This window comes from Hippocampus zosterae, chromosome 6 (genome assembly GCF_025434085.1).
Source record: "Hippocampus zosterae strain Florida chromosome 6, ASM2543408v3, whole genome shotgun sequence".
NCBI classification, from domain to species: Eukaryota; Metazoa; Chordata; class Actinopteri; order Syngnathiformes; family Syngnathidae; genus Hippocampus; species Hippocampus zosterae.
In genome coordinates, this window is record NC_067456.1 from 23288213 (window position 1) to 23314795 (window position 26583).

Here is a 26583-nt window from a genome sequence, read left to right on the forward strand (position 1 = left end):
CTTGGGTTTTCTTCGGGTACTCGGGCTTACTCACAGATTTCAATCATCCATTGATCCATTTCCATCTCGGATTATCCTGAATGGGGTCGCGGAAGGGTGCCGGAGCCTCTCCCTGCTCACTTCGGGCAAAAGGCGGACTACACCCTGAACTGGTTGCCGGTCATCCGCAAGGCACATCAAGAGACAAACAACCAATCCCACAATGCCAGTACACAAGTCAGGCGAGTGTACCGCGACACCAGCACCAACTCGGATTTCAATCACATGTTGATGTCTCTAAATAGCCTATAGTTGGGAAAATCTGAAGGTTTATTTGTAGCAGTGCCCTTTAATTGACGGGCAACCAGTTTTGTGTGCAGTCTCACCCCAAAAAAAAGTAGGGATAGGCTGCAGCTTGCCCACCATGACCCCCTGCGAGGACAAGAACATAGAAGATAAGTCGTTTTTAAGCTTTCACACTCAGCAGCCATACGAGATATGAACGTCATGTATTCATTCGCAAGAATAGCAACCTTTGAAAGTGATGACCAAAATAGAAACTGCCCGTGAACCACTGCTGTCAAAGCATAATGAGGGGGCCTTGACTGTGCAGACAGCCTTTGGTTGCAACCAACACCTCACTGGATGAGCTAACTGACTGAAAAAAAAAACTGTATTGATAACTTCACCTACTCCTCCCTTGCCAGAACAGTACATTCTTTTGAAATGTGTCACATTTGATCATTCACACCCCTCGTTCTTGACAACAATCAAGTAGTCATGTTAAACACAAAGGCATAGGACATAAAGTACACCCCAAATCTTGGAGGAGTATCTATATTTCAGATGATTAAGCATTAACCAGTCACACTTGGGCTGGATTGACAGTGCAAGTCCAAGTGCAAAATACAAAATCTGTTTACAGGCCCACTGTAATGTGCTGCACTTATTTTATAGTTTGGGACTTAGAAATTATGCTTGCAGGAATACCCGCTCCCCCCTGGCCACCACTCCATCAACACATACAAAAATTGGAAGTGATTTAAGGCTCGTTCCCTGATTTTTGAATACCCAGTTTTAGGCCAAAAATGTGTGAGCCTGATTATGTTAACGTGTGAATGACACAATTATCCATCATCCATTTTCCGATCTGCTTGATCGTCACTAGGCTCGCGGGGAGTGCTGGAGCCTATCCCAGCCGTCTTCAGACAGTAGGAAGCGGACACCCTGAACTGGTGGCCAGCCAATCGCAGGGCACACAGAGACGAACAACCATCCACGCTCACACTCACACCTAGGTACAATTTGGAGTGTTTAATCAGCCTGCCGTGCATGTTTTTGGAACGTGGAAGGAAACGGGAGGACCCGGAGAAAGCCCACGCAAGCACGGGGAGAACATGCAAACTCCACACAGGGAGGCCCCGGAGCAGGAATTGAACCCAGTACCTCTGCACTGTGAGGTAAGCACTCGTCTACCGGCCGCAATTTGAATTTACCACACTGAAAATGGTTCCACACCCACAAAGTAATAATTAATTTTAGTGTGCATAACTTCACACTTAAATTAAATTCAATTTAAGAAATAACAATTGCTCATTGTATAAGAAAGGATACCAAAAGGTTGTTCATTATAAAGTGACATGTATCAACATACCATTTGTTCAAATAAAACACAATTATTCCTTTCAATTTTGAAACTCGTATATTGAAATATTCCATAAGTGCAGCCCTACTTTCAAACTCCCTTAGTCGATTGTCGTTTTTTTTTATGTTTCGAAAAGCCCTTGCTTCAGATGGGTAGACAGATTCCTCTGTTTGCTGTCTGGTCAAAAGACAGTTCGCGTGTGCCCTCTCGTGGACAAAAAGTGCAAGTGTGGCCAATTTGTCCAACTGTCCAAATATAGTGGATTTCATTCATTGAGGTAGTTGCAACAAAATGTAAAATTTATGAATGGTCTGGACATTATTTGAGGGAGGTTAACGTTGCGCCTTCATTATCTTTGCACCATACTCTCCTTACCTGAAACTCTTATCTTGCTGAGCGGTGAGCACTTCGTTTTCGAATGCAGGGAATGTTCGTTCACATCAGGATTCAGTCATGGTCGAAATTTTTTGCAAAATGTTCGCCAACAATTTTAGCGATTTTTCTTGTCGCAAGGAAGCTTTGAAAATCTTCACAAAAAAATAAACTCTTTGGGAATGTCCAGCAAACGTATTTGCAACTGTTAATAACAGTTTGCCACATGCAATGAACAGTGACAAAAAAAAAAAAAAAACATTTGCTCCTTGCACAGCCTTTGACAAAGGTGCTCATAAAGGTGCTTCCATTCTAACATGGGAAAGGACCCTTTTTCTCTTGCCCCCAGTTTTATCCCTCAAACGTGTTTATGCATTTTAAAGTATTTTGTGTTTAGAGCTGTTTTCCCCCCTGTATTATTGATGCAGGTTTGTTTATTTTTCCTGTTCTCGGGGATGTGCGTAAAGTGGGACATTTGGTGTGATGGCCCTGGGCATCCAACCCCTAGGAGGTAGGGCATCTACATCATCACCTTGCCAAGCTGCCCAGTCATGAGCAGTGAAACTCATTGTGAGGTAATATTTTGTGAATTAGACATTCATCAGGAACATGTACCTCGAAGGGAGGGGAGGGAGTTGACATGTTTCAGGGTTCAAAGGCATGACAGACATGCAAGGATTAAAGCGTTTCACTTGTTGCCTGCTGTGTAAACCGTCAGTATTGTCGTGGAGATAAAGTGACATTCACACACCTCCACGGTGTGTAGCATTTTAAAGGGTTAGAGGGGATTAAAGTGGAGTTACATAAAAGCACCACGGGATTGGTGACCGGAGCGGGGCATGCGCATTTCGTTCTATCCACAGCAGCTCGAGCAGTAGCCCTTCAAACCTTTTAAAATCTGCGTTGAATGATTTCGGTTGTTTGACATTTAAAAGACGGAGGAAGCTTGACGGTAAGTTTTGTGTCTGAGTGCTGCTCATCCAATCTTGTTTTTGTGAGCGTCTGCTCTGCTGTCAGTCAAGCTGTATGAGACAGCGACCGGCCGATAAGTGCGGTGAAAAGTAGCAGCAATTACTCATGCTCTACTGTACTGTTCTGTGCCTGTCCGGCTCTGTGGGCGATTTTGCAGCCTCGTTATATTTTTATTTCACGTCACTACCGTCCCACCTTCTGTTTCTTGGACGCTTTAAACATCAACAAAGTAAATGTTACTCTATTTTATCTGGGAACAAGGTTCTCTGAACAGACACGCAGCTGTTGCTATTTTACTAATCTATCTGTTCACCCCGAAGGCGAAATATTTGGTTCTGAGTAGTATTAATTAATTCAATGGCCGAGTTAGCATTTCGACAATTTATTCAGTGATTGATTAATGTGAGCGTCAGTTTTCCCACTGTCAAAACAAATAAAATGAGACACATTTAAAACACGGTACAAACATATGTTTTCATTTGTTGGAGGTTGTTTTGCTCTATGAGGTGTCTTGTCCTCTGCAGTTGATCAATTTTTTACTTGCTGTCCAATGACATCGTGAGCACACACCCACTCGTACGTGTGCATCCCATTCCCCTTTCTATTCGCGAGAACTTTGTGTTCCTTTGAAATTATCCTCTGTTTCGTAAACCGAACAACTTTCTCTTAGATATTTGTTGTTGTTGTTTCTCCCCTAAATCCATTTTCACAACCTGCAGTCTTCACTGTGCCTGCCTGAACCGGAATGTTTCATATACCGGTAATTTAAGGAAGGTAGAATGGCGCTGGCGTTAATATTGGTTTGTCCACATTTTTGTTTATTTATTTAAAAATTATTTCGTTTTAATTTTTTGACCAATCAATACTATTGAGAACGGCTTGCTGTTTTGTGGTAGCAATAGTCATGATTTTACTGCATTTCCTGAAAATGTATACTTTTGGAGAATTCTATCTGATGCCAGTGATATGAAAATGTCACAAATTCTTGTCAATACACATAATGTCTTATCGGAGGGAGAAGTTGCAAACACTGAAAAAAAATGTTAGTTCTATATTAATATTATTTAGTTCTTCTAATTAAATTGGAACTTTCTCATACCCTACTCCAAAACTGGACCAAGCAATGACGCTGGTGGGTTTTTGTCCGACAGTGTAATTGTCAAGTATCAATGGACCATCCTGTCCGTCCGTCCCTGACGGACCCCCATTTTGATGCCGACCGATAGAAACATGCTTCGGCTGTCTCGTGTCTGTTCGCGGGGCTGAATACAAAGCAGGGTTGCTTGCATTGACTGTATATGGAAACACATTGTGCTTCCTGTGCAGTAGGTGACGGTATGCACAAAAGAGCTGTAATCTGACAAATGAATCAAAAATAAGATGAGGATGATGACGATCATAGACAGGAGTAGGATTGCAGGTTAGGTGGAGTAGATTCTACCCTTGGACAAAATGCGAATGTTAAGGTAAGCCATTTTTAACTGTACATAAAAACCTTTGCCATTTTAGGAGTTAAAACAGCTGCAGGCAGCTGCCAGCGTACTTCTGCTGTACTTAACAGTTCAATAGATTGGCAAATAACTTTTTGTGTGTGTAAAGCTCAATGGACCTAAACCGCTTGATGTCGATAGTGGGGATGTAATGATAATGGCATTGTCGCTATATTAAAGATCAAATGCCATCGTCATGTCACAATATTAAAAGGACCACATCTGTGTCTGACGTTCACACTCCAGCGTGTGATGCCCAATTTAGATTTTTGGTGAAATCTGTTCTTTTTATATACTCTGCCACATGACAAAAAGAAATGTGATTTTTAATCACTGTGATGTGACACATCTGTGTCCAAAGCATGACATCAAGTGGCATTGGGGGGGGGAGAAAGACATCATGTCACGCAGTGTTTACAGAAGTGAATATGTTCCTGCTGGTAGAGGCTCTTTTTAACATCTCATCACCAAGGTAGCGAGGCCAGAACAGGTCCAGGTAGAAATGTTTTGGGGATATAATGAAACGCTCCTCAATCTCATTGAATGGAGACGTCTGCTAAAGATGATGTCACGTCTTTACACCGTGTACTAAATGAACCATATGCGTGTCTGAATTATGATTAACACCACATAATTCCACTGTCCACTTTTTGTTTAATATTTCGAGTGGGATTAAAGTCAGAAAAAGTCACACTGCATGAAAAAAAATCATGTACGTGTCGGAATTGAATTGCAGTGTGAACATATCCTGAGCATACAGAAGGGGGGGTGGGGGGGTCTGACTGTTTTATAGATGGATTGTGTGGTATTCACAACTCCCTGCCCTCGGGGTTGTGCAGCGGCCAGCTTTCACAAACGCATGCATCTGCACACAGCCATGTTTTTCCTTTGCTCAATAGAAAGGACAAACGACTGCACATGTCTGTCTGATGTTCTTTGACGGGCAAGAAAGAATGTACATGCAGTAATCTAACTGTAGGTTTTCCCATTGTCCGCCAAGCCTCCTCTGGCCCACCAGAGCCCCCTGCTAAAGTGAAAAAGTCGGATTTGCCCCCCACCCCCACATTTGTGTATGTGAGTACTGCGCCAGCATTTTTAAAATATGTAAACAGCATTTCTATTTTACATATTTGAGACAAGGCCGGGCCTGGCCGGCCCAGTAGACCCGTGGTTAGCGCGTCAACCTCACAGTCCAGACGTACCGGGTTCAATTCCAGGCTCCTGGTTGTTGTGTGTGCCCTGCAATTGGCTGGCAACCGGTTCAGGGTGACCCCCGCCTACTGCCCGAAGACAGCTGGGATCGGCTTCAGGACCCCCCCGCAACCTTTGTGAGGATAAAGCGGATTGGAAAATGGATGGAAGTTTAACATAAGACAGAGAAAAGTGGACTGCAAATGGGTTGAATGATTTCAGTCACGATCCAAAATCTTTTTTCCCTCCATGAAAGTGTATTTTGCTTTAATTGCTCACTCTTTACATTTACTGTACTGTACATTACACCCATATGTGATTAATTTGGTTCTAGTTTTAAACCTGATGAAACAATGTGTCCAATTGCTTACAGCTTTTTGTCATCTAGGTATGAAGTTCCCTGTGGATTTCCTGGCAAATGTCAGCCAGGCCGAGCTGGAAGCATCAGCACACAACTACCTGAACAATCTCCTTCACAGCAACACAGATTCTGCCGAGCAACTTATCCTCTCCGACTCCACCAAGGTTATACAGCCAGAAATCGCTCACCTCTCTGTTCTGTAACGGAAAATATCATGTCAAAGTACCATATTCTTTATTTCATTATATTTTGGTTATTCCATAAGAGAAAATTATTAGGGGTGTAAAAATACACAAAATTCATGGTTTGGTTTGGTAATTTGGTATCACAGTTTGATGATGATGTTGTTACTGTAGTTTGTTCATGTAAAATGTTCTTTCTTTTTATTCTTTTACCGGCAAAACCAGCTTCTTTCATCTTTGGCAGCTGGCTAAAGTAAAGCCTCTCCTTTCTCATGAGCACTTTGAAACAGTAATTCAATGCCTTCGTCACATCCCGGTTGGATTACAGTCATGCACTTTACTTTGGAGTCAGACAATCCTCCATTCAGTGTTTTCAGTTGGTCCAGAATGCTGCTGCTCGCCTCTAGACTGGTACTCCAAAGAGGGAGCACATCACTCCTCCTGTTAACATTGGCTCCCTATCCATTTTAGAGTTTTTTAAGATCCTTTTATTTGTTTTCAGATCTTTAAATGGCCTCGACACCTTACCTCTTTGAGCTCCTTCACCCCTACGCACCTGCCCGGTACCTCAGGTCTGCGGACCAGACATTATTAGAGTTGCCAATAACCAAGCGGAGGCTCAGAGGGGATCAAGCCTTTTCCGTTGCTGCACCCTCTCTTTGGAATGACCTCCCACTGAATGGCCGACAAGCCCCCTCGGTGCCCATCCTTAAAACCTGTCTCAAAACTCAACATTTTTGTCTAAAAGTCAGTCCACAAACCACCTGACTATTATTAATTGACACCACGATGCCACAAGATGGTGCCAAAATAATACTTCAACAGCTTTGGCCTTCCCACAAAATCAGAGATCAGGTCTTTTTTTTTTCAAGGAATACGAGCATAGTTTCCAGGAACAAAAAAGAAATGAGTAGATCAAATATACATGGGTTCAATGTACAGTTTCTGCATGGAGTCTCGTTCGATTGTGGTCATCATGTTGGGGAATGGTTTGTATATTTATGACATATTAATAACATATAGGCGGCCCGGTAGTCCAGTGGTTAGCACGTCGGCTTCACCGTGCAGAGGTGCCGGGTTCGATTCCAGCTCCGGCCTCCCTGTGTGGAGTTTGCATGTTCTCCCCGGGCCTGTGTGGGTTTTCTCCGGGTGCTCTGGTTTCCTCCCACATTCCAAAAATATGCATGGCAGGCTGATTGAACACTCTAAATTGTCCCTAGGTGTGAGTGTAAGCGTGGATGGTTGTTCGTCTCTGTGTGCCCTGCGATTGGCTGGCAACCGATTCAGGGTGTCCCCCGCCTACTGCCCGGAGACAGCTGGGATAGGCTCCAGCACCCCCCGCGACCCTAGTGAGGATCAAGCGGTTAGGAAGATGAATGAATGAATAATAACATATACTCATTTCTGTGCTCTCCCCACTGTCTTCAGGTTAGTGTAGGTATTTCCAGGGTAGGCTATGTTCCTCTGTATGGTTCCAGTGACAAAAAGAGGATGCTGGCCCTCTTTTCCCCTGCCGACCCGCTCACTGCTGTGGCTCTGTACCTGTTGGACCAGTGGTGGACTGTGGACGATATTCTCAAGACATGTGACCTTGCTCGAGATGGAGTTGTTGAGGTAAAAGCAAACTGTCAGCAGTTCGTGTAAAAATCACCAGGTGGCTAGCATCCATCATATGTGTGTACATAAGGCACAAGATTCGGTGAGTGCAGCCTCCTGTGTGTTTGTGGATCACATGGAAAGCAAACAAACAAACAAAACTGTTTGTGTACTTTTGATATTAAGTCGGCCATGAGAGGTTAAAATCTTTCTAGGCTGATAGTGTCTTTAAAGATAACCAGGCATCCTGGTTTGCCCTTACTTTTTTCGTGTTCATATAATCTGCTTCTTATATGACCAGAAAGACACAATCGAGTTACCTCTTATCGCTGTATTCTCGGCAGGACCTGCCCCCCTTGTCATATGATTGGCAACGGCATCCGGCCTGTGTCCTTACTTCTTTTATATCCCCTTTTCCATTGTAAGGGTTCTACCTTAAAACAACCTGGTTCCCCCCCCTCGTTTACATTACACTTTTGTAGCTGTGAGGTCACAATGGAAGCATTCCTCAGAATCTCTTCCAACCTGCTTCGAGAACGCACACCGAGGAGGGTTGTGATTGTGACTGTCATCTAATTCAGTGGTCCCCAACCCCCGGGCCACGGACCAGTACCGGTCCGTGGGTCATTTGTGCCAGGCCACACAGAAAGGTTAAATAACTAACATTTCTTGCGTTTTATTCATTTTGAAATCTGAAAGATGTTTTATTTTGAAAAATTCCCGGATTCTCTGTTACATCCGTCTACTGTATGTCACTCTTGACGCAGGGCAAGGCGCGCTTCTCGGTCACGTGATAGGTTACCGCTAAAATGAAACCCAGGACCTTGAAAAAATGAGTTTAAAAAAAGGTGTTGGAAAGTTTTTTGGGGGGAAAGGCACAGCCAGGAGAAAGAAGAGGAGCCTCTGACTTTCAAGAAAAAGAAGGCTACATTTAATAGACGGTATCTGGAATCCTACCTAAAATACGGGAGATTCTCACGGACTAAGGTCGTATTTTTCATGCACTTTCTATCTACGGTCTATCTTATTTTGAAGGCACATTTAAATGTTACCATAGCGACCAGAGAGTGTTGCAGCCTGATAGGACGATCCTCGTGTCATCATCCATCTTTAGTTAGGTTGAGAAAATACTACAGTTTTCATGTAGGTCATATCATATTATTTCGTGTATTTATCCAGCCTTAAAGGCCGGTCCCTGAAAATATTATCTGAAATTAAACCATTCCGTGGGGCAAAAAAGGTTAGGGACTGCTGATCTAACTAACTGAGTGATGGGGGTGTTTCTTAAATGATGCAAATAATTCTACTGCAAACGCCTGTTTCCTTGTTTTATAGGCCAGCAAGACAGCTTATTTTTTTCTGTATCAGGACTTCTACAGATACAGACAGAAGCTTCTTTTTTTGTCTTATTGTCTCCCAGCACTGTCACACTCTTTCCCATCGGTTCACCAGCCTCCCCTCAGCGTAAAAATCTTTGGACTGATGTCTCAGCCAGTCGCTCACATTTTTGACTTTGTCACTTTCAAACTTCATGTTAACTACTGTGAACTGCTGAGGCATGTGAGGAAACATAAAGAACAAACAATGGGGTCATTATTCAGAAGGAGTTCTCTTGTATCATGACAACGCAAGGCCTCACACAGCAGTCCAAACGGTGCAGACCATCAATGAACTGGACTCGGAACTGCTCCCTCATCCCCCTTCCACCTCAGACCTTGCCCCTTCAGACTTTCACCTGTTTGGCCCCTTAAATGCATTCACGAGAGGACGGAGGACAGACTGGCAAAATAGGGTAAAGTGTCCATCTCTGGTATATGCTGGATTTTTGTGTCTTGGTGGTGGTCAGTGAGTGCCCGTGTGTTTCTCGCTTGAAGATGAAAATTGAATCTTTGTCAGTGTGAAAATTTTTGTAATAAACAATGTGGCCATTTGCAACAGTGATTCATATTTAAATCATTTAAATCACTTGTGTAATTTGTTGCAAGGCCCCAACACTGAGAGTGTGCAGTGGAGACTTGCACAGTTCAGATGATCCCACCCAATTGATTAGTGCCTGTTGTAATGGAAAAGCAACAGAGGCCAGGCCAAGAGAGGCGGGGGCAGACCGAGGCCAGGCCATTCTTGAACCTGTAATAGAAAAATGCCATATGATGGAGAAGCCATGGTTGAAGTGCTAGTAATGGGCAATATCTGCCATCTAGTGGTGAACGGTGTTAGCACAACTTAAAACTAGTCAGGCTCTGTGGAGGAAACATTTTACAATTTTCAGTAATAATCTACTCTGAGCTCTATAAATTTGATGATTCTGTGTGTCCTCTAGGTGGAGACCGTTGGAGAGAGAATCGTGTTATATGTTTTGAATCGGGTGATTTACAGAGTAAGGGAGATGAACTCTGAAGAGGAACTTCCCTTCCTCTGCCATGGGGAGAAGGATTATGCAAAGATTTGCTGGAGTAATGGAGAGGCTGTTGGCTTCTACTCAGTCAAACCCTCAGGTGACCTTCATTATGTTGTGAATGTACTTTTCTTTGACACTGATTGTCACTCGCCAAAGACCTATTAAAAAAAAAAAAATAATTTGTTCCAGCGTCCAACTACTGTCATCATAAAAGTTTATTATGAAGGCAATTTTTTAAACATTCTTGTTGTACCAGTCTGAAAAAACAAAACATAACAAAAAAAGTTTCACATACAGTATATCCAAGTCAAACATTTTCATGCATATTTACATTTTGCTTCCCTTTTAGGAAGCTTACATAATTATCTTTCAACAAGAAGATATCAACTTCCTGTCATGGACTCTCTGTTTGTGAGAAAATGTCATCGGGGTAATGGCTTCGGACTACGCATGCTGGAGGACTTTGTGCTGAGTTTTCAAGATGGCCGTGTGGGATTGAGGTATCCGCTCACCAAAGCCATGTACAAAAGTATGTATGTCCTTCATATACAATTTTGAGGTTATATAGATGGGAGGGAAGGGCAATTTTAACGATTCGAGGGCACCACAATTTTTCATCAGCACGACTGAGGTACTACGCAAGACTGCGCACTGCCTAATCAAATGTATGACAACCCCATATTTAATAAGGGCTAAATATGTGCATCGATCTGATTTTATTATTGAACCACTGTCCTGGCATTTTTGCATTAAATCCATGACTTTAGTTAGGATGATAACTCCTCTCCTCGAGCACTTTGCAAGATGGCTAATACGCCCAATTCTTGATTGACAAACTCGTCCACAAGAACTACAGACGTAGAGGTCATTGATGGCTGGGGCACACACATTCACCTTCTGTCGCTCTTTCCGGGCATACACTGCTGTATTCAGCTGGGCCTCCCCCATCTCGCAGGGCATGTAAGCAATTTGTCCCCCAAGCAGCTCACCAGTCAGATCTGAAAACCCTGATAACGATTCATATCATTTGAATAAGGTGTGTTGGAGGAGGAAGACATTTAAAACATGCTGGATAGGGGTCCTCGAGGACCGGCGTTGGACATCCATTCCTTACAGAAACATACTTTACTATATACAGTAACTCGCACTTTGACTATATACTTGGTAGACAGCTGGAGTGACGTGGATGTTTGATGCTTTGCCTGCTCCTGGCTTCTAACACAATACAGGAGATGGTCCTTATGGAGCCCCAGTCATGACATGGAGAGTTCTTTTTCATGGGGGGACAAACAATATATAAATATATATTGTTATATTATATTATATAAAAATACTACAGTAATCCCTCGTTTATCGTGGTTAATGGGAATCGAAACCACCCGCGATAGACGAAAATCAGCGAAGTAGCGAACCTCCCGATATATGTATACAGTATGTACATGTGTATGAGTAGAAATAATATTTATAAGGCCAAATTTTATGGTATACATTCACGTTTGTAGTAATTAACATTACATAATGCTACATACTAATATATTTAAACATGTATAAGTTAGGTTAGTGTATGAATAACAAAATACGTAACATGTAAGACTGTATATGTTGTTCTATGTGACTCGCTGTTGTTTTGCTGACTTTCACTGCATCTCGCGGACCTTTTGAGAACTTTTTACGGCTTTTTCACTTCATTTATTTATTATGAATATGTTTGAAAAAATCTGCGATAAACAAACCGTGAAATAGCGAGGGATCACTGTAATTTGTAACCACAAAATGTGTCACCATGAAACAAGTATGACGTGCGCACGAAATACAAATTTGTGGACACAAAGTAGCTGTGGCTCCAGATTGGACAGTGGGGTAAGCGAAGTGAGAACTCCTTTTAAATGGTAAGGTTGAGATGGAGGCTTAAGACAATGGACAGAGACACAATAATAACACAGGATTTTCTTTTAGACTAGTGTTAAGAAACAGACATTCTTAAAATCCCATCATTGTATGCTTATAGCTGAGGACCGAATAAGAAAAGACCCTTTTTGAACCAAGGCCTTCTCTGCAGGTGCAAACACTATCAGAAACACTGACCTATATTTACAACAGATGAATTGGAAATCATTTCTGTATGTCTTATCCGCGTGGCTTCCAATCGTCTGCGACTTTATTTTATTGATTTATTTTTGGGTCCAATCGGATTTCAGCTTCAATGTGTTGCTATGCACATATTATTTTGTCCATCACCTTCAGGACCTCGAGTGCAGGCATGAACCACACACACTTACCACTGAAATCGCTGGTTCTTCTTTCAGATTGTAGATTCACCTCTGGAAGATTTTATAATGCAATTTTATAATTAATAATAACAACCCAACCAACACTGCTTTGTAGAGTGGCTGGTTTTCCAGATTGTGTTCCAGATTAGGGTTTTGTTTGGGGGTTTTTATTGGGGGGGGGGGTGTCACTACTTAGATTCCGTAACAGCAAAAACCAATGTTATGGGTGTGGTCATTTAAGAGAGGGTTTGTGTATAATTTAATAAGGGCGACAAGAATGAATTTTAGTTATATTTTGAGATTAATTTGATCGCAAAGCAGTAATTTAAATTTACCGGTAATTATCAATCAAATACGATTTTTAGATAATAATTGTACTTTGGGTGAAATCAAGAGTGATCAGTTCTTACATTACACGAACTCTAATAATCGACAAAGTAAATTTGGAGTGTTAAAAAATAAGGCAAACCACAGGGTTGCTCTCTAATGCAAATAATAATGCAGCTTCTTATTTTTACCATATGGTTGCCATAATTTGGTCAAATCCAAATGAAGTCGAATTAACCCTTTCAGCTATGCAACTTGCACAAAATTCAAAGTGGAAAAAAGCCTCCTCGCATCGTGTGTCCATCATATCACTCCTTGTGTTTTGAGGATGAATAAAGAAAGCACTAGCTGCATTTTTATAACTCCTGGTCTTCTCGAAAATTCCAATGATGTAATGGAAAATTCCAAGACCATAGGTCAAGGTGCATTGTACAATTGAATTTACGCAATGTGAAAATCGGGGCCTTTGTACTGCATGCAGAAGGCAGCGTGTGTGTCCCTTTGTTACAACTGTCACTTGTTTAAACCCGATTGTATAGATGCATATCTTAAAAGGCTTCAACTGTAACCTTTCTTTATAGCAACCTTCATTTTCATTTACATACATATCACTACATCTACTTCTCACATGTAGCAATAAGGCCTAACAGTTGTACAATCTTTACATGTCATGTTTGTGACCTGTGCAGAAAAAATCATATATATAATATATATGTAGCACTTACTGAGTAAATATGTATAGCATTTTTCGACCTATGTCTATGTAATAGTAAAGCATCAATTACATGAATCAAGTCATCGTAATGCATTGTCAAGGAACATCATAATACCGCTGCTGCAAGCCAGATGACGACAGATCAGGTCATGTGGTGCAATCATCATGACAACAGCCATATCACTTTTGTATAATCCATAGCATAACAAATCATTTTATGTTTTTCCAATATCACCAAGTCATCACATGCCTTTCTGGATGATTTATAGACTGTGGTACACGCCCCCGCTTTAACTTGGGTTTGTCGCACTCCAGCGTTCAAATTGGAGATCACAATTTTAATCGATTCTCAATTCAAATTGGAGGAACTACCTATTCTTGGGAGTTAACCCATTAAATGATGCATTTATTTCATAATAAAACCATCACATCAACATCCCTTCATCTTGACATGGTGCGCCAGTTGCATCTTTTATCATTCACACCTCACTCATGGGCCCTTCGCCCTTGGCAAAACTCATCACCCCTTCCTTGGGTTAAGTACTAGGGACCTTTACAAGGTCCTCCTCCGCCAGGGCCCCCCCCAAGGGGTTCTGGAGACGGTAATGGAAGTTCTGCGATAGCACCCAGCACGAGGTCCAGCACCTCAGCCCCGGAGAGTAGCTCACCCGAAGTCTGGCGGATGCGGAGACGAAGATGCAGGTGGAGGTGAGATGGGCGAGTATGCAAGCGATGAAACTTCCTCCACACCTCACTCATGGGCCCTTAGGCCACGACACAACTCATAAATCTACAAGAGTGATTAAATTATGCCATGGGTTTTACATAAGTGTCTTCAAATCTTCTATTCATTTGGCTTTTGTGTACTGTGATTCTCCTTCAAAGGAATCAAAATTAACCTACCGGTAATAAAGCCGAGCGTCAAACCAACTTACGGCATACCTGTATCATTGCTTCTCTGCTGTATGTCAACAACATGAATCGATAGTTTTAGGGTCAGTCCATAGTGAAAAGGGTTGCTTTTATATTTGTTGTAATGAAAATACAATGTAATGCATCTTTGATTTTTTTTCATCTTATTATTTTTTTATTAATAATTTATTTCAATTCACATTGATAATGCGTTGTCACTTTTCTTCGCAGTGTGTGAGAAGTACCTGTGTCAGTACCCTGGAGACACAGACCTACTTTGGGAGGTGGAGGGTGTGGGTGGACCAAACCAGACGTTCAATATTAGCAAGAGGGTTCAGACCATAGATTTGAGGGGTAAGAACGAACAGCATACACAGGGCAGATGTACAGTAGTAAAAATATTCTGAAAAAGGTGCTTTTCATCGTTAATTGTTTGTCTGCAATAATACCACAATAACCATCCTCCGACCCATCTTATCAAAACCTTCCCACCAATCCTGCCATAGCTTGACAATCCACCCTACCATTCATAGTTGGACATTGTTAACGTACAGTAACAAAGGCAAACAAAGTACACAGGCACGTTTCCACCAATAAGAAGTTTGAAGAATTCCAGTCTGGTTTCCATCCAACGTACAGTGGTGCCTTGAGATACAAGTTACATTTGTTCCATCACCATGCTCTTAACTCATTTGCATTTAAAATTATCTCTTACTTTTTTTTTTTTTTTACCTGCCCCGTTTGGCTGAATGGTCATGCAGAATGAATAATCTGTATCCTTTTTATGCCAGAACAGTTATTCCATGCAAGAGGGGGTTGTTTTTGTGTGTGTGTGTGTGTTTTTTTTTAATCCTGCCACCATGGCCGTTCATATGATGACATATACTGTATGTATTGAAGTCTGCAGTGGGAAAGAAAAGGTTTAAGAGGGGAGTGACAAAATTGAAGAGATAATAGAGAGAAAATAAAAGGGTAAAATGATCTGTTCTTCTGCGTCTCTTCTCGGTATTCACTTCCATGGTTATTTAGATGACATACAGCTCTACATCTCCTCTAAACCTTACAAGTCCCTTCCCCATTCTCCCTCTTTGCAAATACACAATCAGAATAACTCTTTACAGATTTAAACGCTAATCTTCATCTTATTGATTTATAATCTGTCTTCGCCAATTCGAACAGTTATTCACTCTCGATTGGCAGCTTTATTGCCCCCCGCCCCAAGTTAAGTGTCTGGGTGTCATCCTCAACAGCATACATACCAACATAGCAATGAAATTACATGGTAAAAACGTAAAAATACCCCCCCACACACACACAAATAGCCGACCATCTTTGAGAAAGCCCTGGCCCCATCTCAATTTAGTTACTATAATTCTTCTTCTTCCTAACTTTACTTCCTACTCTTCCGTGTCCAAAGTTTCAGCTATGCAGCTCCTCATCTCTGAAACCGTTTTTTCAGAATCCCTTCCGTGATAATAACACTCTCACACCACACTTTTACTGTCTTTCAACTTGCATAGGCTATTTATTACGAATACATTTTTTAGTAAATGTACATGTGTTCTTAATTGCTCTTATTTATTATTTATTATATATTATGCACTTATTCTGCAAAGTGAACGTGAGTGCCAGTATGTCCAATTCTTTATTTGTAACCATTCCTCAAAGCTTACAAATAAAGTGTATCATTGTTCTTTATTTATCATTTACTGGTACCAACTAGGGATGTGAATCTCAGCACTGAGGACGATTCGATACACATCTCGATCCACTGCAAGCGATGCGATACTTAAACGATACATGGAATTTTCTGGCGATACGATGCGATACGTTTAACCGTCGTCACGATGTGATACGATTCGATACACATTACGTTCAAATCAATGCGATCCAATACGATACAATGCAATTTGTTGCGATATTGTGCAATTAAACATGATGCAAATAAGCAAAGAAAAAAAGCTTTTAAAAAGATGGAATTCAGTATGGTATTACAAAAAGGATACCACTTTATTCCTTATAAACAGTAGAACTTGTAAAACAACTTATTTAAGCCCTTTCACAATTGGGTTTTGTGCAAAGAAAATGTAAACAATTTGGCACCTGAGACACAGCTGTTGCTATAGTGTAAACACAGACTATTCTCACTGAGTGTCTTATATGAAATATATATAATATATATATATATATATACAGTGCCCTCCATAAGTATTGGCACCCCTGGTTGAGATGTGTTTTTTAGCTTCCAATTATTTTATTTTTTTTCTAAATAATATGGGACCTTAATGGAAAAAAAGAGAAAAATCCAACCTTCAATACAAGTGCATTTATTCAGTGGGGAAAAAATCCCACATAAAGAAATAATTATTTGACATCAAATAATGTGTGTCACAATTATTAGCACCCCTGGTGTTAATATTTTGTACAACCCCCTTTTGCCAACAAAACAGCACCTAATCTTCTCCTATAATGTTTCACAAGATGGGAAAAGACAGAAAGAGGGATCTTCAGCCATTCCTCTTTGCAGAATCTCTCTAAATCATCCAGAGACCTGGGTCCTCTCCTCTGTACTCTCCTCTTCAGCTCACCCCACAGGTTCTCAATGGGGTTGAGGTCAGGGGACTGAGATGGCCATGGGAGGAGCTTGATTTTGTGTCTGGTGAACCATTTCTGTGTAGATTTGGCCATATGTTTAGGGTCATTGTCTTGCTGAAAGACCCAGTGACGACCCAGCTTCAGCTTTCGGGCAGAGGGCAACAGATTTTGATTTAAAATGTCCTGGTATTTCAAAGCATTCATGATGCCATGCACCCTAACAAGGTTCCCAGGGCCTTTGGAAGCGAAACAGCCCCACAGCATCACTGACCCACCCCCATACTTCACAGTGGGTATGAGGTGCTTTTCAGCATGCGCATCTTTCGTGGTACGCCAGACCCACTTAGAGTGTTTGTTGCCAAAAAGCTCAATCTTGGTCTCATCTGACCAAAGCACACGGTCCCAGTTGAAGCCCCAATACCGCTTGGCGAACTCCAGACGCTTGCGTTTATGATTGTGAGTGAGGAAAGGTTTTCTCCGTGCATGCCTCCCAAACAGCTTGTTGGCGTGTAGACAGCGCCTGATGGTTGATTTGGAGACTTTGTGACCCCAGGATGCTACCATTTGTTGTAATTCTGTAACAGTGAGCTTTGGAGATCTTTTGATTTCTCTTACCATCCTCCTCACTGTGCGTGGTGGCAAAATAAACTTGGCTCCTCGTCCAGGCTTGTTTACCACTGTTCCAGTTGTTTTGAACTTCTTAATTATTCCTCTCACAGTGGATATGGGCAGCTGCAGTTGAGTGGCAATCTTCTTGTAGCCTCTGCCTGACCTGTGAAGGTCGACGCACATCTGCCTCACTTGTATGCTGTGTTCCTTTGTCTTTCCCATGTTTAAGAGTGGATAAGAGAAATGGCCTCGGTGTCACGTCATATTTATACCCCAGGGAGACAGGAAGTGATGAATTACTAATTAAATGTTCCTACATACTCTGGTAAACTTTGTAAACTACTGTAGAAATGACAGAAATGCTTCAATTATATTTATTTCCTGGGAATTGTTAAGGGTGCCAATAATTGTGGAACAGGTGATTTGATGTCAAATAATTATTTCTTTATGTGGGATTTTTTCCCCACTGAATAAATGCACTTGTATTGAAGGTTGGATTTTTCTCTTTTTTTCCATTAAGGTCCCATATTATTTAGAAAAAAAATAAAATAATTGGAAGCTAAAAAACACATCTCAACCAGGGGTGCCAATAATTATGGAGGGCACTGTATATATATATATAATATATATATTGCGCGTCGTCCCGCACGCGGTCTGTCCTTCCGTCTGTCCCTTTTCAAAACGTACCTACTTCACCGCGCCGCTGCGCGCCGCCACTGCGCCGCTCAGGCAGTGGCTCACTACGATCGCGCGGGCATCTTAGCGAAAAAATGTTGTCTACCCACAAGCATTGCAATGAAATTGTTAGTTATTTAGTAGAGCTAAACATCTCTTTATTTTCGCGATAAGCAATGAAGATGAACAAAAAGTTGAACCAAGCAACAACACTTTTGTGGGCCAAAGGCCCACCTTACCAGCCTTCCGCAGGAACTAGCTGATGAGCCGCCCGGAGGGCGGCGAACCAGCTAGTGTGTATATATATATATATATATATAATGAATCTATAGCGCACGATGTCCACCCATCCACTGCAAGTGCAACTCTTTGCGCACTGTTCAGCGACACAGTAATCTCACTTCTCACTTTGTTGTACACATCGGGAATATGTTTGTAAGTGAACACAGACCTGTCTGGTATTTTATACCTGGGTTCCAAAACGTGCACGAGCTGTCTGAAACCCTCGTTGTCCACCACGCTAAGGCTGGAGGTCTTTGCATATGAAATAAGCAGTGGCCTTAGTTATAGCCATTCCGCGGTCACAGTGAGTTGCAAGGGGACTCCCAAAATAAGAGGCAATTTTTTTCTGATCCTGACCTGGTTTACCAAGAGTTTCTCCGGTGTCTCCGAGGAACTGGGCGGGGGAGCGGGAGGGAAACTTGTCGGTGATCTGGTGCCATCATTTTTAGTGGGTCTGCATATTTTTGGTGCTGCCGTTGTATGGCTTCTTAGTGCGACATTCCTTGCAAATTACGGAGGTTTTATCAAGCTTTCCATCTTTCTTTTCGAAGCCGTAGTATTTCCAAACATAAGATTTGAATGTTGCGGCTGCATTAAAGATAGTAGTTTCCTTGCTGCTGCTCGCGCTAACTACCATAATGTTTCGCTAGTTGTGTACTGGACTGTATGTGACGCACGGCTACCGTCCGTATTCAACACAAAACGCAAAGCAATTATGGTGCATTCATTGCGCCTAGGAAAGGGCAGATATGTGAAGTTTAACATGAATAAAACAGCGCTTGAATCGGATTTTTTCGTGAAGAATCGCGATTTCACCCGTCAATCGCGTCGTACCCAGTGAATGAGCCGATGCACTCGGATCGCACACGTGCGCATCGATATATCGATTATTTTCCACACCCTTAGTACCTACTGGTGTTCATTTATTTTTATTTTTTTACTGTCACTACCACTATTTTATGTATTATGTCAACATTTGTGTTGTCTGTTTCTCAGCGGTATCAGCAGATTTATTACTTACTGCGAAACCACAAGAGGTCACGAGAGAGACAAAAAAGGAAGTGGCCAACGAGCCAATTGCCACCAAGCAGACAAAAGAAGCCAAATCTATGGCATATAAAGTTGAAACTGTGGTATGTTTCTTTAGTATTGTATTCCTGTTTGTGGTTCAGTAAGAAAGAGACCTATGATTTACACCCGGGAAAATCATTTTTGAGTTGCAGGAAGAAGTGTTGGTGTGTAGCGTTTCTAGAGGTAAGCATTTCATTATTTTTCTTCAGTTAAAGTGCTTCCACATGTTGTGCAAATGTTTATGTGTTGAACTAATGTAATGATCTACACAGACACTAGTGACAAGCCTGTTGCAACTCAGACTACAAGCAGTGGCCAAAAGCAAGCAAAGACAGCTGATAAGATTGCAGAAGGCCACCCTAAAAAAGTTGTCAGGTAACCACACACTGCTTGACAAACTACATGTTAAAGCATTTCTTCGGTGCCATTTGGTCAAGTGGTGGCACACAGCTGGGGTTTATACAGACTGCATAGATTTCATTTGCAGTCAATGTGCTCTTCAACGGTCACAAAGGGTTCTATTTTCATGGCCAGCGGGCATGTTCAGATGACTTTCAGCCACACTGTTAGATCTGCTGTGCGCATATCAAAGGAAACACCCTCGGTAACATCAGAATGCCCACCGTGGCATAGAGTGGTCTGTCTAATTTCCAAACAGGCTAAATGAGGCCCGCTCTGGGAAATGCGTCAGTTTTTTATATACGCTACATTCGACCGCAACTATGACATGAATGGATATGGAGCTCCGTGTGATTAACTGGTCATCAGAAAGAAATTTAATATTTCAATCTTAAAAGTAATGCTCTCGTGTCTGTCAGAGTTGAAGATATTGAAGCAGAAGCCCCAGAGGGAGGTGTTTCTAGGAAAGAGAGGACTCCTCCTTTGTCTGATTTGGCAGTGACTGAGGTATGTGTCTGTAGTTAAAACATCAAAGGTTTTTTTTGGGGGGGGAGGTTCAAAATGATTATTAATTCATACCAACCATGACCTAACTGTGCGTCTGTATGTTTTAGGAAATATTTAGCACCCGTACTGAAGAAAAGAGAAAAGATTACGTTGGCATTGCTGTTGAAGAATTGGTGGAGGTAAGCACTACTTTAACTCCACAAGAACCTGAGGATGCACCAGCACTTGCTGCAGAGTGTCGAGACACAGAGGCCGCGATCGATACTTGCGGTGATTCTCAAATGAGAATCGAAAATGTGTCAGAAATGGAAGGATTTGAAGAGGAGTCTCAGCAAGAGGTCACAGCCGGAGAAGAATTGCATATTACTCTTGATGAAACATTTGAGGGAGAAGAAGGATATGATGAAGAGCAACACGAGTCAACAGTTTTGCCTTTGAGAGGAACATGCAAAGGCGCTCTTGAAGAAATGAACCCATGTGGTCAAGTAAAACCTGACAACATGATTAATGAAACAGAAGTAGAAAGACCAGTTGAGAAATTGAGTTCTCTGGAAAAAAGTGATGCTCTAAAGGCAGGGAAGGAAGAAGTCACATCTATGCCTGAAGTAAACCTGGAAGAGAGGCAGGAAGAACAGGAAGATGACAACAGTAAAGGAATGGCAGAGGCTGTAACTGTGTCCAGAGATAATGCGAAAGATGCAGATCATTTGACGCTAGATCTTAACACAGTGGCTGTTGCCGTAGAAAAAGGCAAGGCAGGTGAAGACCAGAATGTCGCATCGAAAACAGAATCATCTCAGAAAGAAGGCACTCAACCTCCCAAGCTCCAGAAAGCCACAGTGATCCTTGTGAATTTCAAAACAACACATCACCTTTGTGTGGAAAAAACAACAGCCCCTGGAGAGCGTGCTGGATTACAAAAGGAGGAGACGGTGCAAGCAAGAGAGGAAAAGGATGATTCCAGTCCGGTTGGGGAGGAACCCAAGCCGGAAAAGCCTGAAACGGATTCAGAGGAAAGCAGGACACGAGAATCAATCGGTCAAGTTTTTACAACTTCATATACAGAGACTGTCAAACTAAAAGATGAAAATATAGATGAAATGGAAGAAGTGCCAGTCATCGAAATAAGAGTTCTTCGGAGTGGTAGGAAGAAGGTTGAAACGAGCTGCAAGCCAACAAGCAGAAGCAAAAAACATCAGGCAGAAGACAAATGTGATATTCCCGGAAAGGAATCCAATCGATCACGTGGCATTATGATGAAAGAAGAGTCTACGGCTGTAACAAAAGACACAGAGCTGGGCGAACAAGCTGCAACTTCAGAGACATCCGTAAATATGACTAAAGTCATCACAGAGATGATGACGAAAATGGAAGATAATTTAGTGAGTATGATGGCGGATTCAAGCGATGTAGTCCAAGCAAAGAATGCCGTCCCCCCACTTGCGGAGGAAACAGAACTTACTGCAGCACAACACCACAGTGTAGAAATTGTGTCAAAGGTACAGGATCTGAAAGCCGTTGAAGTGGTTTTAGACGACGGCAGAGCGCAAGATCAAAGGTCTGCTGAAAATGGAGATGAGAACGAGGAGCAGACAAACAAGGGAACCACGGCAGAGAAAAATGTTACTAATTCACCTATGGGTGTGGAAACTGAGCAGGAAGACCCAGGAATGGAAGAGTGCACAAAGGGAACACAAGTTCAAGTGATAGGTCACGAGGGAAAAGCTGAAGAAACAAATGCATTTATTCAGGATAATCAACAGATATGTGATCAGAAAGGGAGCCTTGAGGAGAAGGATGTTGATCTCCAAATGGAAACTACAGAACTAAAAACAGACATTGAGAAAGAAAACACCGTGTTGAAAGACTGTGTTGTGGAACAAGAGAAAGTTCAACAAGGACAACAAGGGAAATGTGAGGCAAGTGAACCGGAGGTTGCAGCCAGAGACACTCCTGAGATGGCGAGCACCTCCAATGATGCTGCGCCAGAATCCAAGACAACACAAGGCGCAGTAGAAGAGCATCAACAGACCCAACGTGCATTTGTCAACATTGAATCAGGGGACAGTGTGCAAGTGAAAAAGGTGGAAAATGTTACAACTATGGTTGATCAAAGTACCGAAGCGACGAGCTCCATGGAAAAGAAGGCAGATCTTGGTCAACCGGAAGCAGAAAGGGTTCCGAGTCAAGGAAAGAAGTCTGTTTCTGCTAGCAAGCAACGTAAATCCAAAAGAAGGCATGAGTCAGAAGGAGAAGATGAAGAAACTGCTGCACTTGAAGAAATGCAGATTGAGCAAATAGGAGAGCTACAAAGAGAAGCTGAGGACCGAGCTGTCAGTAGGGGAATTGCAGAAAGGCATGAGGAGGAAGATATGACTCGGAGGGAAGAATACACCGAGCCAAAAGGTCAGATGGAAAAAGAAGAATCAAAGCCACATCCCGAGATACGGGAAGAGGGACATACGTCTATTGCAGAGATAGATCAAACCGATGAACGGATAACCGTTTCAGTTGAGAAAAAGGTTGCTGATCCCGCAATAGAAACAAGAGTCCTGAGGAAAAGAAAAAAGTCTGCTTCCATCACCAGTCTGCCAAGATCCAAAAGAGTCTGCACAAACTCTCAAATAGAGATGCCAAAGATTTAGAAGTTAGAGGGCTACCAATAGAAGACCAGGGGTGTAAGGAGAAAAAAGAGAACCAAAAAAAAAAAAAAGAGGAAACTCCAGGCTCAGAAATTGTACATGCTGTCATTGATGAAGATTGAATTTTTGGAGATGGCACAGCTAGAAACTCCAGTAACCGTTCTCAGGAGCAAAATAAAGCTCATACAAAGATCAGAAACAAGCAAAGACCTAATGGAAACTGACATCACCTCTCTGGATCACAAAACCAAAATGCTAATTTTGTTCACTGATGATACACCTGAAAACTGAGATGGAATCACAAAAGAAGAACTTCTTACCAGCGAGTTCAAGACCAGAGCGAGCGAACACCTAAAATGATTGATGACAGCCTTATTGATCGGGCAACTGAAGAAATATAAGACAAAGCACAAAGAAAGTACTTAAAAAAAAGAGACCAAAGGTAGATCATGATGGAGAAAGATGAAAAGACTGACAAGAAAAAAAACAATCATGGTCGATAGATAAAGACTTAGACGAGAGGCACACAGATGTTACATATGACCAATGTTTCAGTTTTTTGTTGTTTTTGTTTTGTTTTTTTGAATCCCCATTTAATATTTTTACCTTGTCTGTTTTAATTGTGCATTTGGTTTCGTCTTCATGTTTTTGGTTTTAGAGCCCCAAGTTATATTTCTGTGAGAGTAATGCACCGTCGTCGTAAGAAATAATTGTTATTTGTATACCCCAAAAGGTCTTCCCAAAATTCTCCAACTTACTTTTGGGCCACAGTGATGAATCAAACTTATTAGAATTATATGCTGTCTATTTGCTATTCAACAAAGACAACAAAAGAAGTCAAATAAGCCATGCCAGTAAATGTGCACAAATGTATCAGCGTTGCTGTTAAAGCCATGCAGAAAATTTTGTATGAGCGTGAGCGTTGTCACAGTATGAGAGCTCTTCTGCTCAAGTATTTATTTAAAAGGCCTAAAGTAACCCACCAAAAAGTTACCATTACATCTGATGTGCTCTCAGCTATGGAATTAAAAATCGAAACAACTCAGCATTTTGGTTGTGAATAGAACGTGTATGTTTATTCAGTAAATTGTTTTAAAAGGGTAAAAGAGACAAAATACCAAGTAATGTTTGCAGGCCCGTATGATCTTATTTTCTCAGAATACTAGATGCATTTTTTTTTCTGAAATAAAATGTATTGCACTAATTTGCAGAATTTCGAGCTATATGACTTGTACAGTAGTTATGTAACCTTGGCCTGAGCGACCTTAATCTATCTGTGTCACATGTGGTTGAAATGATCAGTGTCCTCTCGGGCATGGAGACCACATGCACACTATGACAAAGCATCAGATTGTTTTTTGTGTTTTGTTTCACTGGCACTTTGTCTTCCACAATTTCCAGTTTCCGATTTATTTTTTCCCCCCAGACACATCGACATTGTTCAGCAATTTGGTTAAGGTCGCTGTGAGTTCAATTGGGATGATTTTTGATCATCTTAATCAATTTTCAGTGTACTTTATTATTATGTGTTTTTATGACGAGATGGAAGTTGAGATTTGAGTGACATTTTGACAGAAGTGTTTACGACCTCCATAACTTTTATGGACAGAATTTCTAGGCGCAGCCGAAGCGTTGAGGGGGTCCGTTTTGCGGGGCCTCAGTATTGCATCCCTGCTTTTTGCGGATGATGTGGTGCTGTTGGCTCCTTCAAACGGGGCTCTCCAACTCTCACTGGAGCGTTTCGCAGCCGAGTGTGAAGCGGTTGGGATGAAGATCAGCACCTCCAAATCTGAAACCATGGTCCTCAGTCGGAAAAGGGTGGAGTGCCCCCTCCGGGTCGGGGAGGAGATCTTCCCCCAAGTGGAGGAGTTCAAGTATCTTGGGGTCTTGTTCACGAGTGGGGGAAAGGGGGAGCGGGAGATCGACAGGCGGATCGGTGCAGCGTCTGCTGTGATACGGACGTTGTATCGGTCTGTCGTGGTGAAGAAGGAGCTGAGCCAAAGGGCGAAGCTCTCAATTTACCGGTCGATCTACGTCCCAACCCTCATCTATGGTCACGAGCTATGGGTCGTGACCGAAAGAACGAGATCCCAGATACAAGCAGCCGAAATGAGTTTTCTCCGCAGGGTGTCCGGGCTCTCCCTTAGAGATAAGGTGAGAAGCTCGGTCATCCGGGAGGGGCTCAGAGTCGAGCCGCTTCTCCTCCACATCGAGAGGAGCCAGATGAGGTGGCTTGGGCATCTGATTCGGATGCCTCCTGAGCGCCTCCCTGGTGAGGTGTTCCGGGCATGTCCCACCGGGAGGAGACCCCGGGGAAGACCCAGGACACGCTGGAGAGACTATGTCACCCAGCTGGCCTGGGAACGTCTCGGGATCCCCCGGGGAGAGCTGGAAGAAGTAGCTAGGGAGAGGGAAGTCTGGGCTTCCCTGCTAAAGCTGTTGCCCCCGCGACCCGGTAGATGATGGATGGATGGATGGATGTTTACGACCGTGAGGCCATTGCAGACCTGATGTTAAAGGAAAAAAAGAAAAGCATTTCTGTTTTTGGTCTGACTGTAAAATAAAGATTCCATAAGACCTTTTCACTTTGGTGTCTTTTTAATGGTGGTAGTTGGAAGTGTCAAATTTTAATGACCATCGTTGTGTTCAATACCTACATGCAATTTTACATCTTCTACAACGCCAAATATTTCCACACGTGGAGAGAAGATATAAGAAAAAAGTGCCTGCTTCAAGAACAATGGTCAAACTAGTTACTAGCAAGTTATAATGAAGCTAACTATACTTACTAATTTTATTGTCAATGACTAGTTTCTTGCAAGCAAGCTAAACTAAAGTTGAAGTAAAGTTGTCCGAGTAAGTTTTAACAAAGTAGCAACTCGCAATATCATAAAACTCACTTGTTTATAACTACGGTACCTTGTAATTTGTTATGTCATACAAACCATCCATTATGTGATCTGCCTATCCTCACAAGGGTATCTCGTGCTAGAGCCTATCCCAGCTCTCTTTGGGCAGCAGGCGGGGCAAACCCTGAACTGGTTGCCAGGGCAAACAGAAACAAACAAGCATCCATGCTCACACTCACACGTCAGGACAAATTAGTGTCCAGTCATCCTACCATGTGGGAGGAAATCAGAGTGCCCAGAGAAAACCCACAAAGGCACGGGGAGAACATGCAAACTCCACACAGGAGCCCGGACCCGGAATCAGAAAACTGCAGCTCTGCACTGGGTGGCAGGCGTGCTAATCAGTCGCCCACCATGCTCCGTCATACTAAGCTCAAAGTGTTAACCTGTCACCTGTGACCACATCACCTGCCACCTTTCTTATTTTAAGAGGCATGCCATCACTGTGCCAGTGATGGCATGCCTTGATATTGCTGATTAATGA

General features: G+C 42.3%; 1 protein-coding gene and 2 long non-coding RNA genes across 6 annotated transcripts; 1 reads left to right on the plus strand and 2 right to left on the minus strand.

Moving 5' to 3' along the window:
- The first annotated feature begins 2806 nt into the window (after nt 1–2806).
- LOC127602207 (soluble lamin-associated protein of 75 kDa-like) lies at nt 2807–25025 on the plus strand. 4 transcript variants are annotated; one of them, XM_052068194.1, is made up of 11 exons: nt 2807–2948; nt 6038–6174; nt 7621–7806; nt 10109–10283; nt 10536–10715; nt 14642–14764; nt 19568–19704; nt 19789–19825; nt 19915–20017; nt 20461–20548; nt 20656–25025. In XM_052068194.1, the coding sequence occupies exons 2-11, from the start codon at nt 6040–6042 to the stop codon at nt 23191–23193; spliced, it is 3702 nt and encodes a 1233-aa protein (XP_051924154.1). In that variant the 5' UTR covers nt 2807–2948; nt 6038–6039; the 3' UTR covers nt 23194–25025. The 4 variants fall into 4 exon arrangements, with proteins under 4 accessions (XP_051924154.1, XP_051924155.1, XP_051924156.1 ...); XM_052068195.1 differs by having other exon boundaries at nt 19568–19701; XM_052068196.1 differs by having other exon boundaries at nt 19795–19825; nt 20656–25024.
- Nucleotides 11222–13747, minus strand: LOC127602343 (uncharacterized). The gene is made up of 2 exons (XR_007962766.1): nt 13369–13747; nt 11222–11333 (listed from the first exon to the last, which is right to left on the minus strand). It is a non-coding gene; the product is annotated as an uncharacterized LOC127602343 (long non-coding RNA).
- LOC127602331 (uncharacterized) lies at nt 24611–25964 on the minus strand. The gene is made up of 2 exons (XR_007962753.1): nt 25680–25964; nt 24611–24778 (listed from the first exon to the last, which is right to left on the minus strand). It is a non-coding gene; the product is annotated as an uncharacterized LOC127602331 (long non-coding RNA).
- Between the last annotated feature and the right edge of the window lie 619 nt (nt 25965–26583).